The sequence below is a fragment of the Periophthalmus magnuspinnatus genome, chromosome 9, assembly GCF_009829125.3.
Source record: "Periophthalmus magnuspinnatus isolate fPerMag1 chromosome 9, fPerMag1.2.pri, whole genome shotgun sequence".
Taxonomy (NCBI): Eukaryota; Metazoa; Chordata; class Actinopteri; order Gobiiformes; family Gobiidae; genus Periophthalmus; species Periophthalmus magnuspinnatus.
This window is the reverse complement of record NC_047134.1, coordinates 29,517,277-29,530,591: the sequence shown is the minus strand read 5'-3', so window position 1 is coordinate 29,530,591 and position 13,315 is coordinate 29,517,277. Positions and strand designations below refer to the sequence as shown.

Below are 13,315 nucleotides of genomic sequence, written 5' to 3'. Positions count from 1 at the left end.
TTATTATTCCCTGGTGTCTGCTCTGACAAATTTTGATATTCTGTACGAATGTTTAACTTGTGAAATACTTGTAAGTCGAACATGTACAATGACTTTGAGTTGTTACGCACTTCAGACCAAATGAGACTTGCTGCGTTAAACTATATTTTCTTCAAGTGTAATAAAAGTGAGTATATAGCCAGAAAAAGCAGGTGATTATAGAGGCCACTTCACCGTCTGTATTCTGCCCTGAGCACAACACACTGTTCAAAAAGTCCAGTCTGCTCCAGTCTGAGAACAAGCTCAAGGCCATTCATACCTCTCCTTTATTTTTTCTACTTCTTTCTCTCTTTGCATACCCCCCACCTCTCTCTCTCTCTCTCTCTCTCTTTCTGCATACTGCATTCTGCCTCTCTGTGCTTTCTGTCCTCTTTCGCTCTCTTTCTCTCTGCATACCCTCTTTTTATTTCTCTCCTCTCACTTTGTAATCTGTTTTTTCTTTCTCTCTTTCTTTTCACTTTCTCTTCACTCTTTTTCTGCCTCTCGTATCCTCCTGCTTTCTGTTGTTTTATCTGTCTCCTCTCTCATCATTCTCGTCTTCTCTAACCCTTTCTACATTTCTTACCTTCCTTTCTCTCTCCCTCCCCTCTCTTAATCTTTTTCAACCCCCCCCCTCTCTCTCTCTCTCTCTCTCTCTCTCTCTCTCTCTCTCTCTCTCTCTCTCTCTCTCTCTCTCTCTCTCTCTCTCTCTCTCTCTCTCTCTCTCTCTCTCTCTCTCTCTCTCTATATATATATATATATATATATATATATATATATATATATATATATACTCTGTTTTTACCCTCCGTGCATTCTCTCTTTTTTCTCTCTTCTCTCTACATACTCTCTTTTTTCTCTCTTCTCTCTCTGCATACTCTAGTTTTTCTCTCTTCTCTCTCTGCATACTCCAGTTTTTCTCTCTTCTCTCTCTCTACATATTCTCTCTTTTCTTTCTTCTCTCTCTGCATACTCCCTTTTTTTCTCTCTTCATACTCTCTTTTTTCTCGCTTCTCTCCCTGCATACCCCCTCTCTCTTCCTGCATATTCTCTTTTTCTCCTCTGTCGCTCTTCCTCTTGTGCTCTCTGCATATTCTCTTTCTTTCCCTCTTCTCACTCCATTTCATTTTTATCCGTCCTCTCTCTCTCTGCACACTCCTTTTTCATTCTCTCTTCTCTAGCTCTTTCTCACTAAACACACTTCTTTCATCCTTTCTCTCTCCCTCACTTCCATATCTCTTTCTTCACTCTCATTCTGTCCCACTCTTTCTCTCTCTGTCAGTATACACTTTTCTCTCTCTCTCTACTTCTCTTCTCTATCTACACTTATTTCTCCTTTCTCTCTTTCTCTCTCTCTCTCTCTGCACACTCATTTTTCATTTTCTCCCTCTCTCGTTCTCTCTCTCTGTCTGTCTCTCTCTCATTTTTCCCTGTCTCATTGTCTCTTCTATCCACACTTGTATTTTTTTCCTTTCTCCTCTCTCTCTGCATGTTCTTTTTCTTTGTCTCTCTTTCCCTCCTCTATCTACACCATTCTCTCTCTCTCCTTCTCTGTACATGCCCTCTTTTCTCTCATCTCTCCCTTCCTCTTGCACTCTCTGCATATTCTCCTTTTTTCTCTCCCCTCTTTCCATGTTTTTCTCTCTCCACACTGTTTTCTGTCTCTCCTCTCCATATCTCTTTCTACACCCTCTCTCTCTTTCTCACTCTCTCTGTACTCTTTTTCTCTGTCTCTTTATCTCCTCTGTTTACACTTATGTTTTTCTTTCTCTCTCTGCACACTTTCATTCTCTTTCTTTCTTGCTCTGTTTGGGTACTCTTTTCATTTCTCTCTCTCTCTCTTTCTCTCTCTCTACATATTCTTTTTTCTCTGTCCCTCTTTCTCTTCTCTATGTACACCCTCTCTCTTTCTCCCACGTCTGCCCAGTGTTACATCAGCAGACCTGTTGGTGCATAGGAGACTCCAGTTCTGTATCTACAGTAGTGTAAAAACAGCCTCTGGCTGAGCTTCTGTCTGTGAGTGTTCGTGTTCTAAATGTCTGTGCAATCCCTCACTCGTCCAAGTATGATCCATAGTCAAAGAAAAATTCTATTCTTTTTGTCTTCACTGAAAATACTCTTTGTCCAGTTGACAGAATGTAATTTTTCTTTTACTTTGTGTGGTACAGAAAAGAGCTGTCCATTCCAGAGGAAGTGACTGTTTGCAGTACTAAAAAAATAAATAAATAAATAAAATTACAACATTGTATTGCAGTCAACACAAAGTACATATACAAATATAAAGGTATTTGCGTCATTTGCATAGAGCAGCTGCTACTACTAGGCAAGGTAAGTTTATTTGTATAGCACTTTTGTACACAAAGTAATTCAAAGTTCTTTATAGAATAACAAAGATTAAAATCACACAAATCAAAACATAAATAATCACAAATAATCATCATAAAATTAACATTAAAACAGAAGAGTGCAGAATAAAAACCTTTCAGTCGTCTGCACAGCTAAACAGAACTGTTTTGAGCCTGGATTTAAATATTGTCAAAGTAGAGGCCTGTCTCATATCTTCAGGAAGACTGTTCCAAGTTTTAGCTACAGAAAACTGAAACACTGATTCTTCATGTTTAGTCCTGACTCTGGGCACCAGCAGGAGGCCAGTCCCTGAAGTCCTCAGAGTGTGAGATGGTTCATATGGCACTAACATGTCGGAGATATATTTTGGTGCTAGGCCATGGAGAGACTTATACACAAGCAGAGCTGCTTTAAAGTCTATTCTCTGAGCCACAGGAGCCAGTGCAGAGTCCTGAGCACAGGACACATGTGCTCGTACTTCCTGGTTCTAGTCAGGACCCGAGCAGCAGCGTTCTGGATGTACTGCAGCTGTGTTAAGGCTCGTTTGGAGAGGCCAGTGAGCAGGACGTTACAATAGTCTAACCTACTGGAGACAAATGCATAGATAAGTCTCTCTAAGTCTGGTTTTGACAGTATGCCCTTGATTTTGCAATGGTTTTTTTTAGGTGGAAAAAGCTGGAGATGTTATTGATTTTATGCGGTTGTAAAGGTTCAAGTCTGAGTCCATTATTACCACTAGGTTTCTAGCCTGATTTGAAGGTTTAAGAGGGAGAGACTGGAGGTAGCTGCTGACATTTTCTCTATGTTTCTGTGGGCCAAAGATGATGACTTCAGTCTTGTCTGAGTTTAGCTGGAGAAAGTTTTCTGCATCCACACACTGATCTGTTGGATGCAGTGGCAGAGTGAATCCACTGGTCCATATTCACCTGCAGTGAGACATAGATCTGAGTGTCATCTGCAGAGTTGTGGTAAGACACATTATTGCTGTGTATTAACTGGTCTGCAGCATGTAGAGATTGAACAACAGGGGTCCCAGGATTGACCCCTGGGGCACCCCACAGGTCAGGGACATTTTAGCTGAGACACATTTTCCAATTTCAATAAAGTGCTCCCTGTTTTCTAGATAGGACTTGAATCAGTTTAGTGCCGTACCAGAGATGCTCACCCAGTCCTCTAGTCTCTGTAAGATCCACAGTGTCAAAGGCAGCGCTCAAATCTAACAGGATCAAGACTGAGACTTTGCCTGCATCAGTGTTCAAGAGGTTGTCATTTGTCACCTTGATAAGAGCAGTCTCACTCCTACTACTACTACTACTACTACTTCTACTACTACTACTGTGTTTTTCCCCCTCCCTTCTATGTCTGAGCCTAGAGCTGAGCAGAAATTCTGGTACCTCCCACTACAAACCTGCAACCCATCAAGCAATCAAGCTTTCTCCTCTGAAGCGCAAAGGGACTGAGGATCCAACACTCATTGCCAGATCGTCCATGTATTCCCCGTGGTACTATTCAGCTTGGCTCAGTCTAGTTTTTGCATTTATTGGTACTCAGCTGGTTATTTTTTCATTTTTTGCCAGCTCCTTGGAACTACTCTGCACCCCCGCCTTTGTTCAAACTTTTTACACCGAGTCTTAATCTTTGGTCCCCCCCCAGGCTTTACGACAACAACTTATACTAGTACTATTGTTGCTAAAGCATACTACTTCTGCTGCAGCTCCCCTTTTCACTTAAATGAAATACATGTATTCCCTCTCTATTGTACTTGAAAACAGCACAAATAAAAGTACACATCCTAAGAGCCTGAGTGCAGGGTCTAATTCTAAGTCCATTCATAAACCTTTCTGAGTGTTGTGGTTTCCAGGCAGCACAGATGCCCAAGGAACGGCTGCAGACTCCAAGAAAACTAGAGTTATACAACACAATATTGTCATGAGTTGTATGATTTTTACCGTCAGAAGCAGTTCATTTTAAACTAGTTCATTTTAAACCGTTTGCAGTGGTCCAAAGTTATTCCTCACTTACCTTATGCGCTCAGAGCATTCTAATTATTCACCACAATGAGTTTATAAGCACATGTCACAACTCACAGAGACCAGAGCAGAGTTTGGCTGTCACAGTAATGTGAACACTAACTTGCTAGTCTAGATTGTGTGATTATTGGCTAATAAAAGCTGTATAATAAGATGCTGACAGCACAGAGTGCACTTATTTTGACCTCAAGAGCTGCTTATACAAGCATCTGCTCAAATATGTGGAAAAAAACTGGGGCCTTTAACTAAAAATTTGAATTAATATGGAATTTGAATAATGTCACATTTACCCACCTGCTCTTCAGTTGCTGTGGACAAACATCTTACACATGGAAGAACTGAGGTAGCTGTTTATTCATTCATCCATCACAGGGGCAACAGTCTAAGCAGAGACTCCCAGATTTCCCTCACCCCAGCTCCTCCAGTGGGACCCCACAGCATTCCCAGGCCACTCGAGAGACATAGTCCCTCCTTCCTGTTGGTATATGCCCATAATACTTCTCCAGGGAGGCGTCCAGGAGCCATCAATGCCTGAGCCACCTCAGCTGGCCCCTGTCGATGTGGAGGAGCAGCGACTCTAAGCAGTTGACAGCACATTGTAGGTCAAATTACAGATCAGATCTGTGAAGAGGCCAGCCCACTCACAGACAGTATGCATGTTTTTAAGGGATTGATACTTAATTATTTAAATAAATTCTAATAATGCCAAAGAGTGGAACATAAGTGAAGCAATAACATCTCTATGGAGACAAACAGGTTGCAGTGTCTTCACCATAAAAGTGACATAGTGCACCTTTAAAAAGAACACACAAAAGAGACAAAGCATCATTATTATATTTTATTTCTCTGTCTGAGGAAATATATTGTATCTGTGGGAGGTATGTGTGAAAGCAGGACAGGAATAAACAGTTCTATATATTAAGGGAGTTTAACAGTAGTTGGCTGTGATTGGTTGTCGCAGCAAATTTAAATAAAAAAAAAACCAAAAAAACACAAATTTGATCATCACAGTTATAGTGTCCACAAAGGGTTACATCACTATAGTAACTATCCATTTTTCTAAATATATACAATTGAGTAATTTAACTAACTATTTATATTTGCTATAAAGTTATGTGCAGCTATATACAAAATATGTATACCTTTGAGTACTTTTCATTCACAAGTTTTTACAAATATTTACAATTTGTAATTATATGACTCCCAACAAGGTCCATGATGTTTCTGATTGGTTCAAATCTTTGATAAATATGATGTTTATTTATATTAATTTACAAAAATATAAGATACTAAATAACTCCAGCTCAAAATACTCTCCAAACATGTACAGCGCCACCTATAGTCTAGCATAATCAGAAGTTAAAGGGAATACAAGTATTGGTATACAATAGAACTTATAGTAAATTACTGAAGAATTATATATACTTTTTTGTATTTTTACACATTTTGGCAAAACTTTCTATCAGCAGCATTCAAGATTACACATGAAATTAGATATTATCTTTACAATGGCACAACTTATGATTATTTTTGTTTTACAATTTCTTGAGAAGTTTTGATGTAAAATAAATAAAATAAATAAATAAATGGATGAAATGCACATATTCAAAATAAGCTAAAATAAGCTTGAAATAAAATAAAAATTATGACCAGGGCCATCAATAGAAATGTGGGGGCCTGGGGCAAGAAGCCTTATGTGGCCCCCCTCTAATAAAAATGCATACAAGGACAATAGGAATAACCTCCCTCCCGACTCCTCAGATTACAACAATAACAAAAAACATTAATTTTAAATATATATTTTTTGTAACTATAGCAACAATTTTGGTAAACACATTAAGTTCTAATCAATTTAAATATAAATAATGAAATGTTATTTATATGGACAAAATGTGCATACTAAAAAAATAAACATGAAATGAAATTATAACAATAACAAAACCTGATTTCAGGATCATTTTCAGTTAAAATTTTGGTAAAGAATTCAATTAGCAAAATATGCCAAATTCCATTCATTTATATTTATCTATTTACGTTTTATTTTATTTCTTTTAATTTATTTGTCTTTTACGTTTGTGTATAAAAAACAATGACTAATAGCAGCTTCTTTCATCATTGTAAAACATAGAATATGAAATTATAAATAACATTTGACGAAAGTATTGACTTAAATGATGTAATCCTCTGAGCACCGCAGCCATGGGAACAAACAACAAAAGCAGCAGTCTAGAAATACGGATAAATCCATAGTAAAGGTTGTACAATGTGTAACTCTCTCAAAGGCCCCGAGTTAAAATATAATTGCACATGTAAATCTAAATAGGCCCTAAATATGGTATACACTATGTTGACTAGCTAAAGGTTCACTATGTAACTTTTCTGGTATTTTATTTGTCCCCATGGAGATGTTATTGCTTTGTCTGGAATGTTCTGCATTATGGCATTAAGTGTATGAAAACAATCAAGTGATGCCACAAGGTCAATGTACAAGTCAGATCTGTGGATATGTTTGCTTTTCAAGTTTTTTCATTTTTTTAAAGGGCCCATAATTTTTAAAGGGCTATTTTTTGATCTATGTTCTAATGTTGTTTCCTCGTCACAAACAGACCTGGAGTTGTGTTTTGTTTGATTCACACGGGTTTACCACACAAACTCTGTATATTTAGGCTGTGTTTTTCTCTCAAACAGAAAACACTCTGGTCCACCTTGTGATGTCATCTGGCAATACAGGAAGTGCTCCACTGTGTTTTTAAACGCCAAACACCTTCAGTAGAATCATTTGGATAATTTGCAACACTGGAATTGTCAATCTCCACAGAAGAAAAGGTAAAAGGTAACTGTGAACTTGAAAACTACTTCATGACATCACAAGGTGGAACAGACCATTTTGAGTTGTGTGTGAGGAGGTAACAACATTATAACACAACTAAAAGCTCACCGGAGTCAATTTTGTGTAATATAGGGCCTTTAACCAAAAACACATGCAAGATAATAAAAAATAAATTAAAAAAATTGAACATTTCAACCAAAGCACTAACATCTCCATGGAAACAAGCAGATTTTGGACCCTTCACACTAAAAGTTACATAGTGAACCTTTGACTTGAAGGACTCACTACAGTATATTGTAAAAGCAGCTATTTTTGTATAAATGAGATTGAATGATATTGTCTGTAAAATTTTAAAAAGCAATTGTAGGGGATGTTCAGAGATGCTGTTGGATGAGGACCATGTGGACACAACTATCCCACACTGTTGTTTCTCTGTCATGGTTCAATATCAGAGTGAGAAAAGGCACTATGCACTAAAAACACTCTCCACTGATGGCACAAAATGAGGTACAGGACTTTTAAGCAAAATGAAGTCTCAACACATGACACTGTTGACGTGGCCTTATACAAGAACATTACACAAGAACATTACATAGATAGCTACTTTTAAAAAACAAAACAAAACTGTACTGCCTTAACCTACATATGGAGGACACATGTTTTCTCATTCTCAGTGTATGGACAGCAGCTTAAGCAGTCTTTTTAGGTTTAAATCAACTGGATTTCAGCTTTGAAACTGGCGATTTACCATGATTCCCAATGGATTTGTACACTGCCTGACCAAAAAAAAGTTGCCACCAAAAAAAAAGGTCACACACTCTTAAATTTCGTTGGACCACCTTTAGCTTTGATTATGGTTCACATTCGCTTTGGCATTGTTTTGATTTCGCTTCTACAATGTCACAAGATTTATTTCCATCCAGTGTTGCATTAATTTTTCACCAAGATGTTGCATTTATGATGGTCGAGTCTGACGCTGCACAAAGTCTTCTCCAGCACATCCCAAAGATTCTCAATGGGGTTAAGGTCTGGACTCTGTGGTGGACAATCCATGTGTGAAAATGATGTCTCATGCTCCTGAACCACTCTGTCACAATTTGACCCCGATGAATCCTGGCATTATCACGTTGGAATATGCCCGTGTCATCAGGGAAGAACAAATCCATTGATGGAATAACCTGGTCATTCAGTATATTCAGGTGTCAGATGACCTCATTCTTTGAGCACAGACTATTGCTGAACCTAGACCTGACCAACTGCAGCAACCTCAACATATTTGCTTAGTTAAATCCATGTGGTGACTTTTTTTTGGCCAGGCAGTGTATATGATAGTAATAATAATCAGCATTGTCTGTGAAATAGCTTTGGCGCCCAGGTATGATCCACAGTAAAAGAAAAAATATGGTATAATAATTATATAGTGAAGACGTTTTGCCTCTCATCAAAACGGTTTCTTCAGTTCTGGTCAGATCACTAGTGGACACTGCCTTATATCTACTGAAAGAAGGGGCTAACAACACTGAAACTAGCACACCTATTTGTTTACAGTTCCTGTTTGTTAACTAGCTCTATTGAACTGTGCCTGAGTCATATTTTGCATAATCGTCCAGGCCCCTAATGGGTGCTCTCACATCTATTAGCAGACTGGCTATTGTGCTATTGTTTTCCTTGTTTAGATTTAGGTCTGAGGATGGAGTTATGAATGGGAGATAAATGATGTCTAAACCACCCATTCCTGTTCAAAGACAGAATGTCTTTCCTAACAAAAATGGCCTCTTTAAGGCCCCTCTCAAACCCGTCAGACAGATACAAAGCAGTGTCCACTAGCAAACTGAGCAGAACTGAAGAAGCGGCTTGGATGAGCAGCCAAATGTCTTTTCTCTAAAACTTTTGTCCAGTTGACAGAATTGAATATTTCTTTTGCTAATAATCATCATTAGAGTTGTTATCAGTAAAAGCTATATTGGATTATAACCTCGTATCTGCGGACACAGCAAGGTCATGATTATGGAATTTTAAATCAAAATCTCTTCAATGAGCCAAGCTTACACATGACATTCACATTACCGTGGTAGGATTAGTTTTTTTTTTTTTTTTGGTTATAATTTTTGGCCCCTTAAGTCGTAACATCTATACTTGGCATTTGAAAACAACACAGCAGCTTGTCTATTGAAATGAATGAATTGTTTTCCCCCACGGAGGATTTCAACTTGACATTTTGTGGGCGTTCTTTCCTGGGCTGACTGAACTGTCTATCTGTATTCCAAAGTTAGAGCCTTTAAACTTTTTAGCATATTTTACTTATTCAGATGTTCCAATTCAAAATGGCTGCCCTCTCTATTGTCACAGTGAATGTGGATCAAAGCAGAGACCAAAGCAGTTCTTGTATGTTATTACTATTCCCCTCACAGAGCCAGATAAGGAAACTAGTTCTGGCTGAGGCTGCACTGTGAGATACAGCTAATGTCATTCAAAGAGGAGTGTGGGAGCTTCAGACACTGTACACTGCACTTTTCATGCGCCACATAGACAGAAATGCTAAAATGTGCATGGACGATAGGTATTAAGTATTCGTTTAGATGCATTTTGTTTACATTGGTTCACATCAAATTAAAACAACATAGCAATAACTGTGTGTTCTAACTGGTATTTCTAGCTGAAGTTCAATCTTGTACATTTTAAATAGGAGGTCTTACACTTCTATGAGGTATTAACAGTTAATGCATAACAGATTTAGCTCGCCATTTCACCTTTTATCATGTTGAAAATGCTATGTTTGCTGAAAACAACAATGTATTAACATGTTTAATAAGTTTAACTTAGGTCACTCCCATTCACAGCACCATCACATTACAATTGACGTGTGTAATGAAACTACTGCATCAGGTTTGTGAAGTTGTAGTGCATTGTTTTGTTTTTGTATGTTTACAGAGAATTGTTGTGCAGGAGCATGGGAGGCTTATGGGCTGAGCATTAGACAGAATCGTACATCTAACCTCTTCAGGCAGGGGAGAATGTTATAACATGATAGAAAGCTCCATAAAGTTGATTTTACAAAATAGCCCCTTTTCTAACTCAGAATTCCTACATTTCATAACACATACAACACAACACAGCTGATCCCTGTGTCTGGTGAAAGTTCCAAATCTAACAGCACTGTATGAGGTTTTTTACGGCCTTGTGAGCAAAAAAAAAAAGGACATTTTTAACTGTTAATCCTCACTTTTGAGCAGTTCAAGGTCAGATGTAAACTAGTTGGAAGTACAAACAATTTTTATGATCTGAAAATGAGAAAAAAAAGAAAAGTTTTGATGTAAACATTTGAGAAAGTACGTGAATAGTGCAAGAGTTTTGGCACTTGCAGCTTAGGCATACCACTTAAGTACATCAGGACACCCCAGGAGGCTGTCACGCTCACAGTTATGTACTTTGCACTCCATAATCCTTCTTCTTAAAGGTGCTGTACCTGATCTTAAAATGTGAAAACTAGTTCACTTTAAACGGTTTACTGTAGTCCAAAGTTACTCCTCACTTTGCCTTATGCATTCTGAGCATCCTAATTATCTAACGCGCTGCATAAGCACTTTTCACAACTTTTAGAGGCAAGAGCGGTAATGTTAACTAGCATGCTAACTAACACTTCCTGATTCTCTGACAAAAATGTTTTATAATATGATGGCGTTAGTACAGAGCTGACCTATACTGATCTCAAGAGCTGCTTATATCTTATATATGTACTGGAAAAGAAAAAAAGGTACACTATGTTTCACAACTTTCATAACCTTGATATTAGGTTATTTTAAGAAATATATTAGTTTTCAGTATTTTCTCTCAAAAACAGTCTAAACCCCCAAAACCACTTAAATCTATAATAAAATAGAGCAGGATTTTAAACAGTCGTCACTAAACATATTAAAGCATATGTGAAAATCATGAGTTATTCTACCAATGAAAACAGTTAGACTTACACAAAACACATTTTCAACAAAAGTGTATATTAATAAAACAAAACAAAAAAGGAAGGTTAAGTGCATATGACAGGTTTTCATGTTTTTCTAATTATGACTTAGTTTGGTGAGATAGTTCCTGTGTAAATATTTATCAGTTTTACATCAGTTAAGTGTCAGTTTTTTGAAAAAAGTGAACAGTTAAAAAAAATGAGGAAGCAGCGCTGAATTCTATAGAGCACATCTACCTGCGTCAGCAACACTGAAGATTCCATCGAAAATGCAGACACTTAATGTGCAAGGAACACATTTTCTGACAGTTTAAATATTTATTTAACAAAGTAAAGGTGGTGTCAGCTATTTTTATTTTTCCAGTCATAACGGCTGTGGCTTTGTTAACATTATGGTTGCTATGTAAGAGCTGGATTTACCTCTAAGTATGGCATAATGGCATATCTGCTGCCCTTAATAATAATAAATAAATAAATAAAACAATAAATAAATAAATAAGAGGAGGTATTATTATTATTATTATTATTATTATTATTATGTAACAATTAGAACTACCTCTAAATATGGCATATCTGCTGCTCTTGTCAAACCGGGTAAAAAACAAACAACAAATAATAATAATAATAATAATAATAATAATAATAATAAACCACGTTAATCAAATAATAATAATAATTAAAAATATATAATTATGTTAATTATGTTCAACGTCTCCAACCTGTCATATGCACTAAAAACGTTCACTAATGTAAACAATTTGGCTTACACATTAATGCCATTTTCAACCAGTTTTCAAGTGTATATTCTCAATAAAATTAATTGAAAAAATAAAGCTATTAACTAGTAAGAAAAAGCTTCAAGCAATGATATGTTGATGATAATAATTCCTGCATGTCAAAATGTGCCAATTTATATAAGACAAATGTATGTGTATGTACGTTAATGGTAAAATAATATAATGTCGTTGATAAAAAAAAAGCACAAAATGCTAAAGTCCATATTATTCAATGAGGACATATTACATGGTCTACTCTTCAGTATTGGCTCTGCTGTGAGTAAATATATTTTCTAAATCTAAAATGTGCAAATGTTATCACAGTGCAACCCCTGTTCTTCCTCTCACTTCCTTTTTAAATTAATTTGATTATTGTAAATTGTCGTAGTGTCTCTAAAGTCCAGGCTCCAGAACCAGGAAGTCCACATAGTCTTGGTCTTTGGTCTTGAAGGCCTCAGCGATGATCCGGGCCGCCTCCTTATGTTCCCGTCCCCTAAGCGAAACACCATTTACCTCCACGATCACATGACCCACCCTCAGCTGACCGCAGTTATGGGCGGAGCCTCCTTTCTGTATGGGGAAAAGAATAGAAAGAATGAAAGTTTTAAAAGAAGATTTAGACATCTGGAATAACTTAAGCATGAGTGCTGCTAAAACCTATTTCTACTCTATAATCATCTCCCACATTGACTATTGTTTAACTACTTGGTTTGTTGCCTGCCCCACAACACTTAAAACCATTGAAAACCTCTATAAAAGAGAGAAACTGTCACGTTCTGAAAAAGCATAGACTATTGGACTTTAACAACATGTTCAACCTTAAAAGAGCTTGTCTAATTTATAAGGTCCTACACTCCCTCGCACCATCACCGCTGCTGGAGTACATTAAATATAAAGACAATTTAGCAAGGACCACACGAGCTACCACCAGAGCTGACCTGCTGATCCCCCTCAGACGGACCACCTTTGGTCAGAATGTATTATCAGGTGAGAACCTGTGGAATAGTCTCCCGGTAATCCTGAGAGAATGTCCCACGTACAGTTTGTTTAAAGCTCAAAGAAACAAAAAACTGGTTATGGTCAAACCAAACATGCATCATCTATCAGTGGCAATGTGATTTTAACTTTTCCATATTTGCATGTATGGCCCAAATATGAAGAGGGTGGGTGTAATTGTGATTGTAAAAACTATTGTAAATGTAATTGTAAAAAATAAAACTAATTGCAAATGTAAATGAGTGGAATGTGCAATGAGTGGAATGGGCAACTATGGGAACTGTGCTATGAGTGTAGTGTGCAATTTTTATTTTGACCCTTTTGTGACCCTAGCCCATGGGACAACGTATGGAAATTATAT

At 37.2% G+C, this 13,315-nt stretch overlaps 1 protein-coding gene across 1 annotated transcript in view; it reads right to left on the bottom strand.

Moving 5' to 3' along the window:
- Positions 1–12,351: 12,351 nt before the first annotated feature.
- Positions 12,352–13,315, bottom strand: part of LOC117376193 (whirlin-like) — a 172,285-nt gene continuing 171,321 nt past the window's right edge. The window contains exon 13 of the mRNA XM_055224247.1: positions 12,352–12,528. Within this exon, the coding sequence (XP_055080222.1) occupies positions 12,352–12,528 (177 nt within the window). The remainder of the gene's footprint in view (positions 12,529–13,315) is intronic.